The sequence below is a fragment of the Chionomys nivalis genome, chromosome X (genome assembly GCF_950005125.1).
Source record: "Chionomys nivalis chromosome X, mChiNiv1.1, whole genome shotgun sequence".
In the NCBI taxonomy this organism is placed as follows: Eukaryota; Metazoa; Chordata; class Mammalia; order Rodentia; family Cricetidae; genus Chionomys; species Chionomys nivalis.
The window spans coordinates 134547602-134569101 of record NC_080112.1 but is presented as its reverse complement, the minus strand read 5'-3'; the positions used below and the strand labels follow the sequence as shown (position 1 = coordinate 134569101).

At 41.6% G+C, this 21500-nt stretch overlaps 1 protein-coding gene across 5 annotated transcripts in view; it reads left to right on the top strand.

The window, feature by feature from the left end:
• The window catches only part of Phka2 (phosphorylase kinase regulatory subunit alpha 2), a 92939-nt gene that overhangs the window by 28508 nt on the left and 42931 nt on the right, over positions 1 to 21500 (top strand). For all 5 annotated transcript variants that reach the window (XR_009056453.1, XM_057759112.1, XM_057759111.1 and 2 more), the window contains 10 exons: positions 432 to 590; positions 3505 to 3552; positions 4579 to 4747; positions 5545 to 5627; positions 9363 to 9443; positions 10746 to 10844; positions 12972 to 13118; positions 15015 to 15068; positions 15628 to 15750; positions 20910 to 21005. Coding sequence is in view for 4 of the 5 variants with exons in the window: in XM_057759112.1 (XP_057615095.1) it covers positions 432 to 590; positions 3505 to 3552; positions 4579 to 4747; positions 5545 to 5627; positions 9363 to 9443; positions 10746 to 10844; positions 12972 to 13118; positions 15015 to 15068; positions 15628 to 15750; positions 20910 to 21005 (1059 nt within the window). In the remaining variant the exon portion in view is untranslated. The remainder of the gene's footprint in view (positions 1 to 431; positions 591 to 3504; positions 3553 to 4578; positions 4748 to 5544; positions 5628 to 9362; positions 9444 to 10745; positions 10845 to 12971; positions 13119 to 15014; positions 15069 to 15627; positions 15751 to 20909; positions 21006 to 21500) is intronic.

Sequence of the window (21500 nt, the reverse complement as noted above, 5' to 3'; positions counted from 1 at the left end):
CTGGTAGCTTTTCTGACCTCATAGAGCTAGGAGATGGATCAGGGCCCTGAATTTTGTTCCCGGGCTCAGTGCCTTATCAACTGATTAGAAACGTGAAGGCCAAAAAGACATGAAGCCTGTAGTTCGCAGATTGCTAAAGCCTGGTAGACTTTTTCTGTTTGGTGTTTCTTCTCTTTTAGACATTACAACAGTTTGGTCTGGTCTAAAGGTTTGAAGAAGAACATAAGAATTAGAATGTTCCTTAGAGGTTTTCTTATCTCATCTCCTAATTACACGAGCAAGGCATCTAAGATACAGAGAATAGGAACTCGGGTCTCTCTTATCTCTTTGTTCTTGAGTCCCCATCCACCTGCACAGGGAAACATTAATTGTATAGGAGATTTGGGAAGGGTGATGGATGCCAAGCATTTTTGTGTCTCTTCTCTAATTAGAACCCAGTCACTGGGCTGTTATCAGCCAGCCATGACCAGAAGGATGCCTGGGTACGGGACAATATCTACAGCATCCTGGCTGTTTGGGGCCTGGGCATGGCCTACCGCAAGAATGCTGACCGTGATGAGGATAAAGCAAAGGCCTATGAATTGGAACAGGTAATTGTGACTGACATCAGGGTCTTGTCTGCTCAGTTACCTTCTCTTGAACTAGAAAACCGATGAGCAAATCATTGTATGTGCATAACAGGGTGCAGTCTTTCATTTCTGCAACAGCATACTTTGTGAAGACATTCAGATGGTTGCACCTCACGTTTATCTTTGTGTTTGAGATAAAACAATAACATCACACAGCACATTAAATGGAAAACAAAACCATCCAAATTTCTACCCCCAACATGTTAATATGCCTACCTGGTTACATTTCTCTCTCATGGTATGATTATTTGTGAAGAGTCGATGCATGACTATCCACCACATTTACCAACTCTTCACCCTGGCCACCAAATGAGAAAAAATCCAATGTATCGGAGCTAGACATCCCAAAGCATGTGCTTTTTAGGGTGGGTGGTTATATTCCAAAGAATATTATCTAAATGCCATTGCCATTGCTTAAAACAGTTCTTAAACGGCCTTTAAAAATGCCTTTCTACTTTGTACCGTTCTCCAGGAAGTGAGTCTTACTCTTTCATACTCACCCTTTAGATCTGAGCATTATTTAAATTTTGTGCCTATGTTATTTGCCGTATAGCTCAACGAAGGTTTCCAAACTCAGAGGAAGGATGTAACCCAGTGCTAAAATGCTTACCTGGCATGCTAGCAGCCTTGGGTTTAATCTCCAGTACTGGACAAATATTTTCCAAATGTTTTGAGTACTAGTGTTTAGGTAAGGAGCCCTGAAATGGAAAAGTATAATCGTCCTGGCATGAGAACATTTGAGATTTATCTTTATACAGACGGAATTTAGGGGATGGGGACTGAACTTGGGGCCTCACACAAGATAAGCACACACCGTACCAAATGTCCTAGGATTTATCTTTAATTCATACATCCTTGGGCAGCCTTCATAGCTAGTGGATGATTGGGCCCAGTTGTTGCTTGTTTATAGTAACCCAAATGGGCATGAGTGATAAGCAGCATGAAGAAAATTTGATAACTGTGGGAAAGCTCAGAAAGGAAGCTTATCTCTGGGAGCAAAGCTTGGATTTGACCAGGGCTTACTCAGTGTGAGGTGATGAAATCACTCAGTTTTTGAAGCATATAAAGTTTTTTAAAATTACAAATAGCAGTCACTGGCTGCTCCTCCAGAAAGAGGGATAGATGAGTGCATCAGTTATTTGCTGGTATAATAATTTTATGTCGAGTATCTTGCAACTCTCCCATCATACATACATGCACACACACCACACACACACACACACACGCATGCACACAGGCACGCACACGCACACAATCACTAAGGTTGATTAAATTTTCTGTTCCTTTACTGAAACTCAAACAGACCATAATGTTTCATACTTAATGTCTTTTACTATTTGATGTGTGGTTAATAAACTAAAAGCTGGGACTAGGCATAGTGGCACACATCTTTAATCCCACTACTCAGAAGACAGAGGCAGCTATATCTCTGAGTTTGAAGCCAGCCTGGTCTACATAGTGAGTTCCAGACCATCCAAGGCTTCATAGTGATACTAAATAAGTAAATACTAATGGAAATATCACCCTTGATTATGAAAAATAATAATCACTGGGCATCTTTGAATAATATTTATTTAAGGGGCACTTGGGGCTTGATTAAGATTGTCTTGTGCATTTGGGGATATTTCGGGATTCTAACCTGATCATTAAGTTCCAATAATCCCCACCTCTGTCATTGTTCTGATTAGAATACCCCACCCCACATTTCTAGGTGCTTCCCCACGACTGGTGATTGGCAGTATCAGTCCAAGTTGGAAGTCACTCATTTCTTTTCATGGGAAATAGCTTTTCCTAGTTTGAGAGGAAGTCAGTTGACAAACGTGTATGCTGTGTACAGTTAACCATTATAACAGTGCTAACTATATTTGAGGTAACATCTTCTTCCCCAACAGATTTTGTAACAAAAAATGGAATTATCTTCTAGGATCCTAGAATTTTAGAGGAGGAAGGGTCTGACTTCCAGACTTTTCCCTGGCCATGAACTCTCAGGCCCCTTTACTCTGCTGCCCCCTGTAAGGTGTAGTGTGTGCCATGATACACCCATGCCTGTAAGTAGAAACTTCTTTTAGTCCATGATATCCGATTATCTAGGTTCTGTTTTTCTACGCCCCTTGTCATCACAGAGAGTTGAGAAATGTTGCTTCATCTGCTTCAGGCTCAGGTTCCTCATGTAGAGACTGGGGTGAAAATGCTACCCACCTTATAAAGCTGGTGCTGGAATTCAAAATAATATAAATAAAATGTTTTTCACAGTGTCTGGATAGAGTATTTAATTAATTAATGTAGTATTATTGTCATTAGGTCTATAGACCAGGCTGGCCTCGAACTCAGAGATCCACCTGCCTCCGCCTCCCAAGTGCTGGAATTAAAGGCGTGCGCCACCACTGCCCGGCCACATTATTATGATTTGGAATGCTAATGATAGTGATAGTAATCGGTTGCAATATTATTAAAAAATCTTGGATACCACTTATATTTTGTAAGAACTTTGCTCAATGATCCAATAATGGTGTCACAAATGGCTCCTTTGGCAAAGTATCATTACTTTTGGACAGGCATGGCAGGCTTAATTCGTCCTTTGTGTAACAAAAATAAATTACTAAGAAATGTACCATAGAGTTCCAGATTACAAAGCTCATAAAAATGTCAGAGCCCAAAGATGCATCTGCTCCAACCCTTTTATTTGAGATAAATCACTTTGTCAAAACATTTATTTTGTGATGGAGTAGAAAAGTCTCAATAATGTGATCAATCAGAATACTTTTGTATAGGATCTGCCATTTTTGGAATATTGCCAGACAACACTGGCTTTTTGGCCATGTCTGAGTAATCGGTTTCTTGAAGCCTTGTTCCTGATGCCGCTTTATTTCCACAGAACGTGGTGAAGCTGATGCGAGGTCTCCTGCAGTGCATGATGAGACAGGTAGGTGGGACGTGACAGACTGGGACCTCCGGAGCACTGGAGTGTGCATTTGCGTCACTTTAATTGGGATGGCATCTTACATTTGGAACTCTCTCAAGAAAAAACAGAAATATTTTTTGCTTACTTTCTTTTTCTAAAATCACCCTCAATAATTTTTATTGTGCTCAGGAAGCATAGTTTCAAAGGACAGTTCTGAAAGTCCTCTTTCAAAGATTTATGTGTATAAAAGGAGAATATGTCTTTTTTTCAATTAAGAAAAAATGATATTAAAAGCACTCAGAGAAACCCATGCACTACTTATTTTTTATTCTGGGTGTTGTCATTTCAGGTCAAGTGCTTCCGTTGTGAAAATTTGTCATTATTGGGGCCAGCTAAATGAATCAGTCATCACTAATCCTGAAGACCTGAGTTCAGTGCCAGCACCCACATACTAGTTGGCCTCTGCCCTCGCCCACATGCCTGCCTGCACACATACACACAGAAGATCAATAAATGTAATTCGTGTTTTAAAGTTGGCATTGTTATTTACTTACATCTTCAGTGTAAGGCAAATGAAACAATTTATTATAATGTTTATACACAGAACCTTCTACTAGGATCTGTACCAGTTCAGAGGGTCATGTGCTCCCACCCCATCCTTAGTTGGAATAACCAAAGACATTGCACTCTTTTTTTTCTTTGCGATGTTAAGAAAAGAGAAGTTGGCATTTAGACAGGTTCTTTTCCTTCCTTCCCTATGTCCTTGAGAACGTACCATTTGCCCCTGCTGGGGAGTCTTTTGACAAGGATACCTTTGACCTGAGCCTCCCCTATGATCCCTGGGCTGAGGTATTTCCATTGAGTGAGTGGGAAGAAGCTCCATCATGGCCCCTGTGTGCAGTGCTCATCAGCAACCACTGCCCATCCTCCTGGCTCCCAGAGGTGTCACATGTGAGGTCTAGAAGATTCAGTGATTATCCCTAGATATGCCGTCTGCCAGCTAGGAACCTGTACAGTTATGTGAACCCAGCTTGCCTTCGTCCTCAGGTGGACAAAGTGGAGAAGTTCAAGCACACTCAGAGCACCAAGGACAGTCTGCACGCCAAGTATAACACTGCTACTTGCAGTACCGTGGTGGGTGATGACCAGTGGGGCCACCTCCAGATGGATGCCACCTCCCTCTTCCTCCTGTTCCTGGCCCAGATGACAGCCTCAGGTGAGCCATGGACATTCAAATGGCATTTCAGAAAGTAAAGGGGGTAATGTCCATTTGTACTGTGATAACAAAATACCCAAGACGGGGGAATTCAAACAGTATAGAAGTTTCTTTTCTCACAACTCTAGAGGCTGAAAAGTCCAAGATTAATGTACCAACAAGTTGAGCTGTCTGGTGAGAACTGCCTCCCCTGAAGAAGTAGAAGGCTTTGTCTTTACACGGCAGATGGTTTAAGACTGAATGCTGTGTGTGGCCTCTTTCCCGAGGGCCCTCATTTATCCGTGGTCTAAACTCTTATAGGCCCCGCATCTTAGGACTGTCACATTAGTAACACTGAATTTCAGAGGGACACACTGAGAACATACCAAGTGTTATGACTAGTAGATTATACAGAGGAAAAGCGTACTTCCCTGTGGGGTCTTGTGCATCTGTGTCTTGCTAGGGCAGGGAATGCAGGGGTCCAGGCTGACACCTATAGACAGAAGTTAGCCTCTACCTGGGCAGGTGCAGGTTTTCCTTTGGCTCACTCAAGGCTAGGGAATGATACTTCTAGACTCCAATCTTTGCTTTGTTGGAATCTTCTCTGCACAAACATAACATGTTCCAGAGAACCCATGCCTTACCTCTGAACTTTCTTCCCATAGTGATGGAGCCCCCCTCACTTTGTGAAGGACTTACTTCAGAGTTACTTTGGTGCCCAATAAGAAAAGGAAAGATAGGATCAAAAGACTTATGTGCTAGCAAAATGCTTGTGTATAACTGGCAACTGTCTTCACGGTATCACTTTTCTTTATTAGGCTTGCGTATTATTTTCACCCTCGATGAAGTGGCCTTCATACAGAATCTTGTCTTTTACATAGAAGCTGCATATAAAGTTGCTGTAAGTACCCATGCTGGTAGTCTTTTTCCTAGTTGTCAAAAAATCAAATAAAATCATCCAATTTTGTGAAAGCAGCTATTTATGGCTCACTAGAACGTTAGTGAAACTAGAGCTGTCAGAATGTGTCACCTTTGTGTGCAAAGTATTTAGTTTTTGTCCTGGGATATGGATTTCATTTTGGAATGTACCACACACTCTGTCTGAATACATTACTGTATTCAGTAATGTCTTAAAATCTCCTGTAGGATATGTATGAGCTGGCCTACATTGGGCTACAAAAGGAGCCATGTTGATGCCTCAATGGGAACTGGGGCACCATGGGGTTTATTTACACCATCAGCCCACAGGCAGAGAAGGCCACGCTATCCGTATAAACATGAAATGAGTTCACATCAACCCTATGTCTAGACTTACCTGTCTCAGAATGTCAATAGCATCAAAGTTGACAGACCTGTCTAAAGAAACTTAAGGAGATTTTTGTGGGGAAGGTATGCTTTCAGGTAGACCTTGGGAGATAAGTAGGGTTTCCATAAGAAAGGGAGAGAACAGGCATTTGAGTGCAGGAATAGTGGAGTGATCAACAGGAACAGGCTGGGACGGGGAAGGTGTGATTTAGGGAGAGCAGAGGTTGGGAGCATTTGGTGTAGAGGGTGCGGAGTAAAGGCCCAGGTGAAAATTGACACTGGAAATAGTGGAGTGTCTTGTCGACTTGCTGGCATGCTGAAGGTGGAGGCCAGACTCTAGCAGTTATGGCCATGCAGAGAATCATTAACTGGATCTGCTAGGGAAGAAACTAGTGCTCAATAGTTATCTGAAATGGAGGCTGAACGCATCACACAGTCTTCAAGGGTGAGTTTTCTAGCTGCTAGATTGGCATGTCGAATATTAGCAGGTATGAGAAAAGACACGTGGGTCTACCTACAAGGCCTGCTTGCAGGTCAGGGTCTGTACCACCCGCCTGTACAATGTGACAGTACATACTACTCCTATATTGCGGCGCCTGTACTACTCCTGTATTGCGGCGCCTGTACTACTCCTGTGTTGCGGTGTCTGTACTACTCCTGTGTTGCGGTGCCTGTACTACTCCTGTGTTGCGGTGTCTGTACTACTCCTGTATTGCGGCGCCTGTACTACTCCTGTGTTGCGGTGTCTGTACTACTCCTGTGTTGCGGTGCCTGTACTACTCCTGTGTTGCGGTGTTTGCGGCGTCTGTACTACTCCTGTATTGTGGTGTCTGTACTACTCCTGTATTGCGGCGCCTGTACTACTCCTGTGTTGTGGTGTCTGTACTACTCCTGTGTTGCGGTGCCTGTACTACTCCTGTATTGCGGTGCCTGTACTACTCCTGTATTGCGGTGCCTGTACTACTCCTGTATTGCGGTGTCTGTACTACTCCTGTGTTGCGGTGCCTGTACTACTCCTGTGTTGCGGTGCCTGTACTACTCCTGTGTTGCGGTGCCTGTACTACTCCTGTGTTGCGGTGCCTGTAGTACTCCTGTGTTGCGGTGTCTGTAGTACTCCTGTGTTGCGGTGCCTGTACTACTCCTGTGTTGCGGTGTCTGTACTACTCCTGTGTTGCGGTGCCTGTACTACTCCTGTATTGCGGTGCCTGTACTACTCCTGTATTGCGGTGCCTGTACTACTCCTGTGTTGCGGTGCCTGTACTACTCCTGTATTGCGGTGCCTGTACTACTCCTGTGTTGCGGTGCCTGTACTACTCCTGTATTGCGGTGCCTGTACTACTCCTGTGTTGCGGTGCCTGTAGTACTCCTGTGTTGCGGTGCCTGTAGTACTCCTGTGTTGCGGTGCCTGTACTACTCCTGTGTTGCGGTGCCTGTACTACTCCTGTGTTGCGGTGCCTGTAGTACTCCTGTATTGCGGTGTCTGTAGTACTCCTGTATTGCGGTGTCTGTACTACTCCTGTGTTGCGGCGTCTGTAGTACTCCTGTATTGCGGTGTCTGTACTACTCCTGTGTTGCGGCGCCTGTACTACTCCTGTATTGTGGTGCCTGTACTACTCCTGTATTGCGGTGTCTGTACTATTCCTGTGTTGCGGTGTCTGTACTACTCCTGTATTGCGGCGCCTGTACTACAGGACCATTCGCAAGCTGGGCAAGGGCCTGGAGATTTAAATACACAAAGACACACAAACAGAGACACAGGTCATCCTTGAAACAAGAATGCCCCCTTTATTGTGTCCAGGGGCAGCTTGTATAGGCATCCTTAACTGATAGCCATGCCCCAGCCAAACCCACCAGAAAGCACTCCCCTGCCATCAGGAACTCCTGAGGGTCTCCGCTCAGAGCAGCTGCAAGCACAACATGTTGTTTACAAGAAATTCAGGATCTGGGGGTTCACAGCTCCCAACAAGGGTCTATAATGACCCTGGTATATCTAGGTTTCTGTGTTTACATTTATAAATGTTCTTCCTTGTTTTGTTTTGGTTTGGTTTTTGTTTGTTCTTTTTTTATTTTTACTTTTTTAAGGTTTTGGTTTTTTTTTTTTAGGCAGGATGACCTCAAACTCAGCAATTCTGCCTCTACCTTCTAGGTACTGGGATTACAGGCATGAGTGCTATACCTGGTTGTTTTCATATTTCTGAAGTCTTTCCACCCCTGAATCCATGTCATTAGTTCTAATTTTCAATTTTCATGACTTCACATAGTAAGAGCCACTATGTCCATCATTCTTCTTTGGACAGTAAAAATAAAAACTGATATTTTGGCATCAACCCTGCTCTTTTAATTTTTTTGAGAGTATAATATAATTATGTCATTTCCTCCTTCCCAACCTTCCCATATACCCCCTTGCTTTCCTTCAAATTCATGGCCTTTTTTCATTAAATATCTAAATATAATCTAGTCAGTCTCTATGTTATGTGTGTGTATACATACATACACACACACATATATGCATACATACATATATACATATGTTTTCAGGACTATTTGGTGTCAGATAACCAATTGGTGTGCTCCTCCTTGGGGAAAACTATTACTCCCGCTGCCAGTATTCCTTAGTTGCCTGTAGTCTTTCGATGGTTGAGGCTTCATGAACATTTCCTCTTTCCTTGTACATGTCTGTTGGTGTCTTATTTGCTCGTGGTGTCATGTTTAGGCAGTCATGTTGAATCTTGTTAGGTTTTTGCTCTTTCAGTAGTGTATGCAGTATTTTGAATCAACATGTGACAGTTGGGTTTTTTAATAAAAATATGAATCACCAGAGATAGGTGTATATGTATTGAGTCTTCTGAATTAATTTGTATGAATGGGTCTTTAACACCTTGTGTGTTCAGTGAGTTATTTTCGACAACGGCTTTAGTTCCTTGATGAACATTTTCTTTAGACAGAGGTAATGCTAAAAATAGTTTTTGAAATTGTTTTAAATAAGTTCAAAGGCATTGACCAAATAGAAAGGCAACACTTTGATTTTAAGATAAGTAAAATATATATGTTCACTGCAAATTGAGTTTGTTACAAATTAATGCCATTTAGAAATAAGGCTTCAGAGTGTCTTTGTGTGTTCTTTTGTTCCACTTGAGTATTTTCTTCTAAAATTCTGTACAGAGGCCTCCTGAGCTGAACTTGAGCAAGAGCAGAATGAATATATACAACCACAAAGCCTTTGAGAAGCCATCCTCCTGTTTCATTGTGTTTGTGCTAGCAGAAAGAAATTGCTTTTCCATAGTATTTCTTATGTACCTCCCACCTCTGATAGCTGCCTTTTTCTCCACAGGATTATGGAATGTGGGAACGTGGAGATAAGACTAATCAGGGCATTCCAGAACTGAACGCAAGCTCTGTGGGAATGGCCAAGGTGACAGTCCTCTTCTCCCTTCTGTGTGTGTTGACTTTTTGTCGGCTTCTCTTCTTCAGGAATTTGAATTTAATATGATTAGTTCTTTTCTTTCGAAAGTCAGCAGCAAATATATGAAATCCAAGTAGCACCTGTAGCCCAGCCAAGTGAAGTTAAAGGTCAGGAAGATAGATCTCCAACACTGCAGTCTGAATGTGACAGAAACTAAGTTGTTCCACCCTTACTATTTGATGTGTCACCCACGGGTTCAAGCCTTGCTGTTCAGCTGTGTTAGTGATGGCCAGTCTTCCTCTCTAGGCCATGGCGAAGGTTAAATAACAGGAGGATTTTGTAGGTGAGATGCACAGCTTCAAGTCTACAAGGTCAGAGAAGTAACAATAATCAGTAAAGCTGGCCAGAGAAAAAGAGAACAGGGCAAGAGGGATACTGGGGATGCTGTGATCTTTCCTTGAAAGTATTTCAACTAAAACTCAGTTTTAAAAAATGGTCTTCGAGCCAGCACTGTAATGTGTGCCTCTAATTCCAACTTTGAAGCAGGATGGTGACTTGAACCCAGGAGTTTGGGGCCAATCTGGGCAGCACAGTGAGGCCCTGTTCTAAAAAGGAAAAAGAGAAGAGAGGCAATGACATAAGACAGGACAGAGATGGAGACAAGAAGAATGGAAACAGAAGACAAAATGGGTTGGGAGAACTCTTAAAACTGAACAGTGGACCTCTGGGGCACATTCCCCCTGTAGGCCTCTGGTGTGAATCTCTTGCTAAAGACATTCAGTGTGCAGCCTTCCCTCCTCCTTCTCAACGTAGGCATGAACTACTTAGACAGCATGAAGGTTCCAGAGTCACAGTTTTAAAAGCAACAATGGATATGCTCCAATACAGCAAACTGACAGAAAATGTACTTTTTCCTGAAAACCTAATTAACTTTCTCAATTAGCCATGAGGTGGGTTAACTGCAAAAATAGGTAAACGGAAAGCCAGTCTTGAGTTAATTTTTTCTGCCCCCACACATGATGTTAGCGTCTTGTTAATTTTCTGTCTTTTGATAGAATATCACTTTCATATGAGGAAATGTTTTCCTGTTTTCTTTCTTATTCATAGAATGAACAGTGTCATCCTGCAAAGCTATGAGCTACTGAAAATGAAGAGTGACCGTGGCGATAGGACTCTAGATAGATTTTAAAGACATTCTTCATCGCCATTAGCAGAAATGTGTATGTTAGATTGCATAATGAAAAGGGAGTGCCAAGTTAGGATGCATGTGTGTTTATTAAAAAGACCAGTAATTCTTACCCATTTTTGTAGGCAGCACTTGAGGCAATTGACGAACTCGATCTTTTTGGAGCCCATGGAGGACGCAAGTCAGTCATCCATGTCCTGCCTGACGAAGTGGAGCACTGCCAGGTAACATCCAGCCTGTAGGCCACTGGTGTGAATCTCAGGCTAAAGATACTCAGTGTGCCTCCTCCCGACCTCCTCAACATAGGCTCCAGAAAATAGGGGAGGAGAATCCTAACTAAGAAAGCCTTGGGCCCCACTTCCGGTTACTGACGTGACCTCTTTGTGATTCAGCTTCCTCATCTATAAAGTGGTATAGGTGCCTTCCCTCCCACCTCACAGAGTAACTGTAAGGAGCAGAGTAAATAAACCTGGCCAACTTGCCCAAGTGCTTTGTAGCCAGAAAGCACCGTGCAGACATAAACCATGGTGAGTCTCTGTACGTGGAGCTAACAGCCAAAGCGTCTTGGTTCTGCTAGAAGCAATATCTGTTCTATGTTTTTTTGAGTATGTAAGTGCTTTTCTCACAGCTTCATTCTTAGTGTTCCCAAATGGAGTGGCTGACAAGTGGCATTTCACTTGAAGTTAGGAGGCATGGTGTGCAGAGTAGGTGAGGGGAGAGGGGAAATGAGAGATGGCAATTTATAGAGCTTCTTTGAAATACAGATCACAGGAATGATTGGTACAGTATAAGGGGTGCCATTAAGCAGAAAGTCCTTAATTATTATTAGCAATTATTAGTGTGGGCCTACTATGTGCTGGGACTAAAGTGAGTCAGAAACATAACTTGTAAGTAGTAAACCATGTTTGATGGTACATGCCTGTAATCCCAGGAAGGAAGAGGCACGGGGACCAAAAGTTCAAGCTCATCTTCAGCTACTAAGGGAAGTAATTACCAAGTTCAAGGCTAGCTTAACTACAACTTAACTAACTTAAGCTACATGAAACCCCGTCTCCAAAAAAACTAAACCCCAAACACTTTCAAAAGCTTCAAGTGAGAGTTCGTGTTTCCAGGCAGAGAAACTGTGAAAATAAGTGACTATAACCATGTAATTTATAGTTACATTTTGGCCAACGACGGATGGCATATACTGTGGTATCATATTGTATTTTGCCTCTTATTGACCAAAATGTACCACACAGCCTGCACGTGTAGTAAACTATATGATCTAAGTGTTTGTCAGTATACTCTATGATATTTATGCAATGATGAAATCACCTAATATTGTTTTTCTCAGAATGTGCCAGTCATTAAGTGGTTCATGACTGTAGTTAAAGAACTGAGCCAAGAATTGGTTGACCACAAAAAAGGTTTATTCTAGAGCTAAAGGGTTCCACTCAGCCCCACCTTCCAGCTCATTCCATTTTCCTCACTAAGCATAGTCCTTAATGAAGTCTATGGTATTTTCTTAAAGTATACATTAATAAAGAAATACTGACTGGTATGTGTCTTAGTAGATATATAGTGTAATGGGAAAGTTTAAGTTGGATTAGAATCCTAGCTCGATCACTGGCTACATGACCTGGGGCATGCATCCTGTGTCTCAGAGTCCTTGTGTATTGATTTGGTATAATACCTTATTTCTAGCTTCAGATGGAACATTTAATGAGCTTGTTTTTTTATCTGTACATTTATCTCAATATTACTTCCTTTACTTTTCCAAACATTTTCTTGTAATTCTAACCCCCTTCTACATTTATAGTGCTTAATCTAGCTACCTTATTGTTGAGGTCCTATCATAGTGCCTCCAATAATCTTTAAAAGTTCTGGAACTGTTTTGTCTGGCACTCAGGAGATCTGAATTTTACTCCTCATTAAAGCAGTTTTTAACTTACCTAACTCATCTAGTCCCGTTTCACAAAAGCATCTGTCTCTCTGTTGCTGGTGCTGTGTGAATGTTTTTGTCTGGTTTCTGTCTTCGTAGCCAGACATCTTGGCCGCTAACACAAACAGCACTGTAGTTTTTCCCCATCAGTGAGCATGGGAAGAAGGGAGATAGCAGTTCTGAGCACAAGCCTCAGACTGGCATGTTCTCTTCAACTCCCCCCTCCTCTCCTAAGGAAGAGGAAGCATTGTCTGGGTGGCTGGGTAAGCAGGGGTGGCCAGCCGATGCCATGCTGGTAAGACAGAGTCCTTCTCCAAATAGACAAACTCCTTTGAACGTTTCCTGTAGGCTAAGGTGATGGACCCTAGCTACTCTATCTAGCTATTCCTACTTCTCTAGCTTAAACCACTTCTTTGTTTTCATTCAGTCAATTCTTTTCTCCATGTTGCCACGAGCATCAACATCTAAAGAAATCGATGCCGGACTTCTTTCTATTATTTCTTTTCCGGCTTTTGCAGTAGAAGATGCGAACCTTGTGAATGTGACCAAAAATGAAATTATTTCCAAGCTTCAGGTAAGCATTGGCCAATGCCCCCCCTGTTCTGCATTAAATGCCACGTTTATGTGATGACATGGGGCATCTAACTTACCCTTGTAGATCATGGTGTGGTTTCCCTAGATCAGCCGTTCTCAGTCTGTACTTCGTGAAAACCCAATAGTAGTTGCATATCAGACATTTACATTATGTTTCGTAACAGTAGCAAAATTACAGCTATTAAGTAGCAACGAAAATAATGTTATGGTTGGGATCACCACAACATGAGGAAATGTATTAAAGGGTCACAGCATTAGGAAGGTTGGGAAGCACTGCTTAGAGGTTATAGGAAGAGTCCTTACAGAATCTCTTGAAAGCTCTATAGACCCTGCCAGAACAAAAGCACATATCCAAGTGCTTGCTGTACAAGCATGAGGACCTGAGTTCAGATCCCCAGCAACCATTTCACAACCCAGCAGCACATATCCATAATCCCAGCACTGGGGAGGAAGAGATGGGTGGATCTGTCAGGTTTGCTGACCAACCAGTTTAGCAGAATTGGTAAACTCCAGGTTCAGTGAGAGTCTCTGTCACAGAAAAATAAGGTGGACAGAGATTAAGTAAAATGGCTGATATCTTTCTCTCTCTCTCTCTCTCTCTCTCTCTCTCTCTCTCTCTCTCTCTCACACACACACACACACACACACACACACACACACATGTCACATCAAAGGAGAAAGGTTGACTTTGAAAAGAGAAAAGAAACCAATGGAGGGAGAGAAGAAGATAAGAAAATAATAGTTAAATGAGAACAAAATAAAATAAAAATATTAAAATTATGAAATACAATGAAACTCATATTTTTGTATTCCAATAAGAATTTGAATGGTGAGACTCCATTACTGCATGCAGTAACAGATCACTAAGCTAAGACCATCTTACATTCTCAGCAAACAGAAATCTATAAAATTGTCCAAGTATGTAAGTTTCCTAAGTCAGAGCTTCCATATTTATTGTCCCACCTATATTCTGTAAGAAGTATCTTTGTCCGTTGCAAACAAAGGAATTGAAGTGTCTCCAATCATATTCGCAAAAAAAAAAAAAAAAAAAAGCAACTGGAAGGGTTAAGCCCTGTGGAGAAAAGGGGATGATTTAGGTAGCTGCAGCTAAAAGGGCAGTTGTAATGAGCTTACAGGACAAATGGCTTCTATGTCGAGTCCCCTGGAATGATTCCCAGAACCACACAGAACTTGTACATACCTCCTGGACAAGGGATAGCCAAGCCTGCCAGGACAGCCTCACCTGCAAAAGAAACTGGGGAATAGGCATCCAGAGCTGCATCCAGGGATTAGGAATAAGGCACCATCGTACCCAGCCTACTTTCCTGACACCCGGAAAACTGGAGAGGAGCCAGTGAACCAGCTACCACATAGTTCAGGAGGCCCCGCCTCCATACTTCCACCTCATAACTCCTTCCCCCTCCTCCAGGTCTTGCGAGGCCTCTGAAGCCTGAGTGCATTGAGTCTGTGGAGTAGCCTTTAGCATCCCAGATATACACAGAGCAGCCAACCATTTCAGATGTCAGTGCTTTCCTTACCAAGTGAGGTTACCTTTGCATCTATGTCTGATACTGTAAGCCTCACGTAGGCGAAGGCATAGTCATTTACTGAGTCCCTGAGGAGCATATTTGCAGCCTCACCCCAGACTCTGATGGAATGCTCCTGTGTTCTCTTCTGAATGCTCATCAAGTCTGAATTTGCTTTGCTTAGTACTTCAAAAGAACTGTTTACATTAAAGCAAACAACACTGGTGCATGTTTGCTCACCGAAAACACACAAGGGAAAGGGGAAGAAGTACTGACTTGTTGAAATTAAAAGGCAAAGAAAATTTCTTTCGATTTCATCAGCTCTGCTTTTTTTTTATTCACCTTTCCAGGGGCGTTATGGATGTTGTCGCTTCCTTCGGGATGGTTATAAAACCCCAAGAGAGGTTGTATTTAAATATTGCTTCTTATGTTCCTTACATGCTCCATATCTACTTGCCACTGTGTCATTTTCCCTCTATTGCTTATAATTACATGTTGAATATTGGGAAGGAAAGTATTAATTTTGGAGTCAGCAAGCCTGGAGTTATATAGAAAACAACGATCATCAGGTCAAGCCGGTAATGTGAAACCAACTCGTAAATCAAGGATGAGCAAATCTGTGGCTTGCACGTTATTTTCTAAAGCTAATTTGTAGCCTTCTCTTGGGTTTTAATGCCACAGTGATTAATATTATGATATAAATTATGATATAAATGAAACAGATCATCTGCCAAGCACTGTGATAGACAAATTGCTATTTCGTAGAGAAATAGGATGCTTTAATGTCATAAACTACCAAGAAGTCCTTTGTGTATTTCTGATTTAGTGTCTGAAATTTTGCCCAAACTAGCATTTCCCCATGATTGTAGACTCCTAATCATAACAATTCACTGACTGAGGCAGAGTGGCATTGTGTAAGAAATGTAACATCCTTTTCTAAAACTTTTATGTGTTGGGTTCTAGGACCCTCATCGACTGCATTATGACCCTGCTGAACTTAAGCTCTTTGAAAACATTGAATGTGAATGGCCTGTGTTCTGGACTTACTTAATCATAGATGGAATCTTCAATGGTGATCCTGTTGAGGTGAGAAAACGCTGGGCACCGTGCTCATAAGCCTGTTATCCCACTGATGGGCTGATCACTATTAGCAGAGAGTCATTTTGTTTCAGCTATATGTTGCCATTTTTAAAACTTTTCTGAAACCTAGTGAATTAAAGCAGCAGCTGTTTTATTTATTTGTTCATAATTCTGTTATTTTGGCAGAGCCAGTAGGAACAGATTGTCTCTGCTTCTCCTCATGTTCCCCTGGGATATAGTTCATGGGGCTAGAGGACCTACTCCTAAGATGGTCCCATTAACGTGGCTGGTGAATGAGACCTGACTGCCAGCTAAGGCTGGATGCTCAGCTGAGCTGCGGCAGGGACTTAGTTCTTATCCATGTGCCTCACTTGGGCTTTTCACAGCAGTAGAATCTCTGGGTCATTAGATTTTTTTATGCCATAGTTGTCTTTTCCCCAGAAATGTAAACGCATAGGCTGCCAAGCTTCCTTAAGTCTTGTAACAGAACTGGCAAAGTGCTTCCATCACATGCTTGGTTAAATGTATGGCACATACTCAAGAGTGGAGTTGGGGGAACTAGACAAGGGCATACGAGCTAGGAGGCATAGTTCCTGTCTATCTTGGACGGGTGTTCCTTTTATTCCTTTCAGAGCAGGCGGTAACTTTGTTTAGTGTATCAACCCCTGTCTCCAAGCTCCAGCTTTACTCCCTGTTCTTCCCATTCTCTACACCCAAGCCCGAGTGATTTTATTAAAAAGACAAGCTTAGATTACACTGCTGCTCTGCAGCGTTAGTAGCCTTCCTATTGCTGTGACAAGATAACTGAAATAAATAAGTTAAAAGGACAGGAATAACTTTAATGACTGACTTCCTCCAGGTACACCCTATCTGCTAGTTTCCACTACATTCAGTAGTGCCAATAGATCCTGTTGACCAGGATCTCATTCTGGCTTCTCAGAGCCCATTCTGATCATATCCTGGGTCTGGAAGAGAAGGAGGTGGGCAGTAGTCTCATGCATTTTGGCTTTTGAAAGCCCAATGTTCAGTAAACTTCAAATGGTAAGGTCCTTTCATTATTCACTCTTGTATTGTGTTTAAGAGTTTAACTTGGGCCTTCTTGTCTTTTATTGTAAGTACTGAAAGTTCTCAGAATGACTAACTTTGAGTTTCAGTGAAAATAGACTTAGCAATAATTAAGGGGACGGGGGAAATGAGATTAAAATTCCTATGCTTCGTATTTTTTTAAGGGCATAAGAGATAGTTTACCCTGTAACCATTTTAAGTGTCCATGGTTCCGGAACATGTACTTAGGCTACTCCAAACTCCATGTTCCAACATGGAAACAGTTTCGTGAAGGTTTTTTTAGTTTTACAGAAGAAAGTAAGTCACAAATAAAGGCAAATTTAAAATATAGTGCTGGGGTGGGTACACCAGAGAGGTGGGTACAGTGAGATAGGAGAAGCTTTTCTGTAAGCCCCAGATACTAGTCGAGCTTTTAGGTTGGTGAAAGCCAGTGGTTTGATAAATTAAAAAATTCCAGAAGGTTTTTATTATTAGTCACAGGATACTAATTCTACCAGAGAGGTGGGCAAGGAATGGCTGTTCTAGAGGGTCACTAGCCTTTGGAGCTGCAGCATTCCAGTCTCTCCACAGCACCGAATTCAAATCACTAATCAGTCTCAGCAGACACAGATTTCTTTCAAGAGCTTTCCGTTCACACTTCCCCTTGTTAGCCAAGCATCCTATTTTGTGCATTCAGGGTCCACATATTATATATCAAATATTGTAAGTTTGTTCATAGCTAGGAAGGCCCTTTTCGAGGATCTGATACAGATGAGGCAGGAAGTAGATTGGTGTTGCCAGGAGCAGACATGTTTCATTGTCATTAAAAGCCTTATGACATTAAAATATCTTAAATGTCATATTATGTACCTCTCTGAAGTGTTTGAAGAAGCCCTGTCTATCTAAAATCTATCTCGTTTGACCTTGAAAGCATACCTAACATGACTACAAGTTTGATTGACAAAAGTGACTACTAACCTGCATAGTAATAACTTTCAAAGATTAGAAATGCCCATTACTCTGTTAAATTAGCTGCATAGGTACAGTACCTTAAATAAGAGTAGAAACATATGTACAGTATGTTGTAACAAAAATAACCTTAAATTTGTATCGATATACAAAAGTCCATACCAATGTAAAATATTTAAGACTAGTAGTTAGTTGCCTTTTTAGTTTAAAAGTAGATTCAACAATCTACCTATCATTTCTATATCCCCCTTTTTCTTTTTGGAATGAGATCCTAAATCTAATTTCCTTTGTTCAGCTTGTTTCTTGACCATTACCAATAACAACTTGTAACCAACTCACCTAAATAATGACAAATATCCATAACCCACCGAATGACCAAAACTCACCCAACCAATCTCTTGGGAATGTGGGTGTCTTGTTCTCTAGACTGCATCCTGATGTATGTGGAGCAATGGCATCTTTAGAGGACCCTGAGAAAATTGAAATAATGGTCAAGTACCGAGAGAGCTAGCTGTATCATTTCTTGCCAGTCTCTGTGTAATGGGAAAGTATAGGGCTTTTCTGAAGTCCTGACTGGAGTAGTGCGTGAGGCTGGATCACCTCAGCTAGCCACCTTGAAATTTTCCTGATCAGTTTGTGGTCCAAAGCTGGTCTTTGGGTGTTGTTTATCAGCTTAGTAGCATTACCACGATCCAGGTGGAATTATTGTGGGTCCCCATCATCCTTTGGAGACTTAAAACGGTCATTGTTAGGAATGGTCATGGTTCACTGCAGAAAACTTAAACATTTTAAATGTCATATGCAGCAGATCTCGGAGAGGTTAAAAAAACCCACAATTTGTTAAATATATCCATGGTACACAAAAGAGGCTCTGGAAAATCTAATAATACCCTGAGACTAACATATAATTCTGACTTTGAACAGAATCATAAGGACTTGGAGCTGCTTTACTTAAATTTCCTGACTTATAACTTGCCTTTTCTGATTTTTTTGCATCAGTATAGAATGTAGGCTCCAGAAATTGGTATTCCTTGTACAATGTGAGGAAGGATCCAATTAGTTTTCTTTATAAACTGAACTCTCTTGCTTTGGGGATATTTGTTGTTAATCCCTCCCAAAAATTACTGGAAACTCTTTGCCAATGTTCATTTTCTGTCCATAATGAGGAATTTTTAGCATTAGTAAAAGGCACCACGATTTCTGTTGAGTCTACTCCTACTAATTGACAAAGTCTTAATTTTCTTTTCAGAATCAATTCAGAAACGTTTTCTATGTGGCTCTTGAATTTTTTACTCTCTGTGTTAAAAATATCCATTCTAAGATACTATCTCTGCATAAGAATTCCTGTAGGAGAATGCATAGAAGGTAAAATAACCAGAATACAATTAAGCTCTAGATCCAAATGATCTACGTGTACATTCTGTAGTTTCTTTTCTACCAAAGCCAATTCTCTCTCAGCCTCAGCTGATAATTTTCTTGAACTATTTATGTCCTTATCCCCTTGTAAGCTTTGAAGTAAATTGCTTTTTTCTGGGTAGTCAATTGAGTTCTAGGCCATAGCTAGTTAATTATTTCCCAACAATTTTTGAAATCATTAAGAGTTTGTAATTGATATTTCCTGATTTGTACTTTCTATGGTTGAATTTTTTGTAAACCTATCTTATATCCTAGGTACTTAATAAAATATCCTCTTTGTATGTTTTCAGGTGCAATTTGTAATTCCTAATAAGGCAAAATTTTCTTTACTTTTTCAAACATTTTCTCTAAGGTATCTGCATCTGAATTATCTCTTTACCACATTTTCCATTGTAACTGAGGGTCAGCTTCCAATACTGCTATAATTAAATCTTTTAAGTCTCGTGGAATAATTCTGTTCCAAGTGGTCCATGAATTTAACATCTGCTTTACAAAAGGAGAATGCATACCATATGAACTATTGCTTCCTTAAATCTCTTCAAATATAAAATTTCTATAAAATTTCTATAGGATTCCAGTTAACTTCTAAATAACCTTGGAGATGCCTATTATCTGGTGGTCATTCTTGATGATAAATTAAGGTTGGTTTCCTAATAACCTTGAACTGCTCCTCTTCAGTTTCATAGTACAGTGAGTGGTGTGGTAGGTTCTGCTCCAAATGCCTCTGTCTGTATGTGAATATTTTTCCTGGTTTCATTAGTATGTCTTTCTAAGTAAGGATTGTATCTTACCAGTCTTTTTTTTTTTTTTTTTTTTTTTTTTTGGATTTTCAAGACAGGGTTTCTCCGTAGCTTTTGGTAGCTTTTGGTTCCTGTCCTGGAACTAGCTCTTGTAGACCAGGCTGGCCTCGAACTCACAGAGATCCGCCTGCCTCTGCCTCCCAAGTGCTGGGATTAAAGGCGTGCGCCACCACCGCCAGGCCCAGTCAATTTTTTTTGTATTTGTCACCGACACCAAACAACTTTTTAAAGGATAAAGCATGAATAACCAAACTGATAATAATTATAATTGACTTTATGTCAATCCCAGTTAAGATGATTATCCCTTTATTTTGTTCCATTTTCAAACCATCCATTGTGGAACCATACAGGGACCTAATATCCTGCATCATAATATTGTTTCCCATTTTTTTACATGGGGAAAACCTTTTTTTAAAGTAATCCCTCCTTAAAAATTCCCAGGTGTCTCACCAGATCTGATAACGATGACAGTGAAGTGTGAGACTGGCTCTTGCTACATAGCATGGCTGGGCAGAGAATACAGGTGGTGCACGACCTGGTTGAGAGCTACTCATGTGTAGCTGGGGGTTGAGAGTGTGTGGTGGTCACAGCAGCAATAAAAGCCCAAGCAGGTGTCAAGGCTACTGACCTGGTATGGCAGTGTCTTAAAGAAGGTGTCCAGGGGATGCGCACAACTCACAGGGAGCTACCCTTCCCCTCTCCCTGGAAACTTGGCAAGTGTGGCTGGTCTCAGGGAGGGACAAGCAGTGGTGTCCCCCTCCTCCTAACACTGTCAGCAGGAGTCCCTCTCTAGTCTTCTACAGCCAAATATTTTAGCATGTTTTACCCTATTTGTTGCCGAGAGGCCTAGTTTGTTGTTGGTTTCTAAGTTGTATTGCTATTGCATCATGAACTGACAACCTCTGTCACAGTAAACGTGCTGGGGCTGCTTTCCAGGTCCAAGAATACCGAGAAGCTCTGGAGGGAATTTTAATCAGAGGCAAAGATGGGATTCACTTGGTGCCAGAACTCTATGCCATCCCGCCAGACAAGGTAATCAGTGGTGCCACGCCCCTCGTGCTGCTCATCCAGGCCAAGTGGGTTCAGGCTTGACTTTCAGGTATTCTCCACCCACCTTTTAGGCCAAATGACCTTTTTCTCCAGAAGTGCTTTCTAAAGGCTAGTTTTCCCATCCATTCCTAGGAGGAGTTACAGCGTTGAGAAACATGCGGAGCATGCTTGACCATGAATATCCTAGGGAGGCAGCAGCAAAGAGCTTTGGAGCATACATACCTGTACCTAATCTGTGTTTGAATAAGGCCCATACACACATGACCAAAGGCCATGAAAGAGCCTGACTATACTGAAGGAGTCTTTGGAACCTGTCCAGTCTAAGACAGCCTTGGAGCAGGGACCAGACTCCACTCACTCCTACCAGCCTAGACCTTTGGGTCCGAGCGTCCACCAACTCCTTGTATTCGTTGTTGAATGAGCAGACATTTTCACATTATCCAAACTTCCTTAGGATACGTTAAGGACAAGACTTCT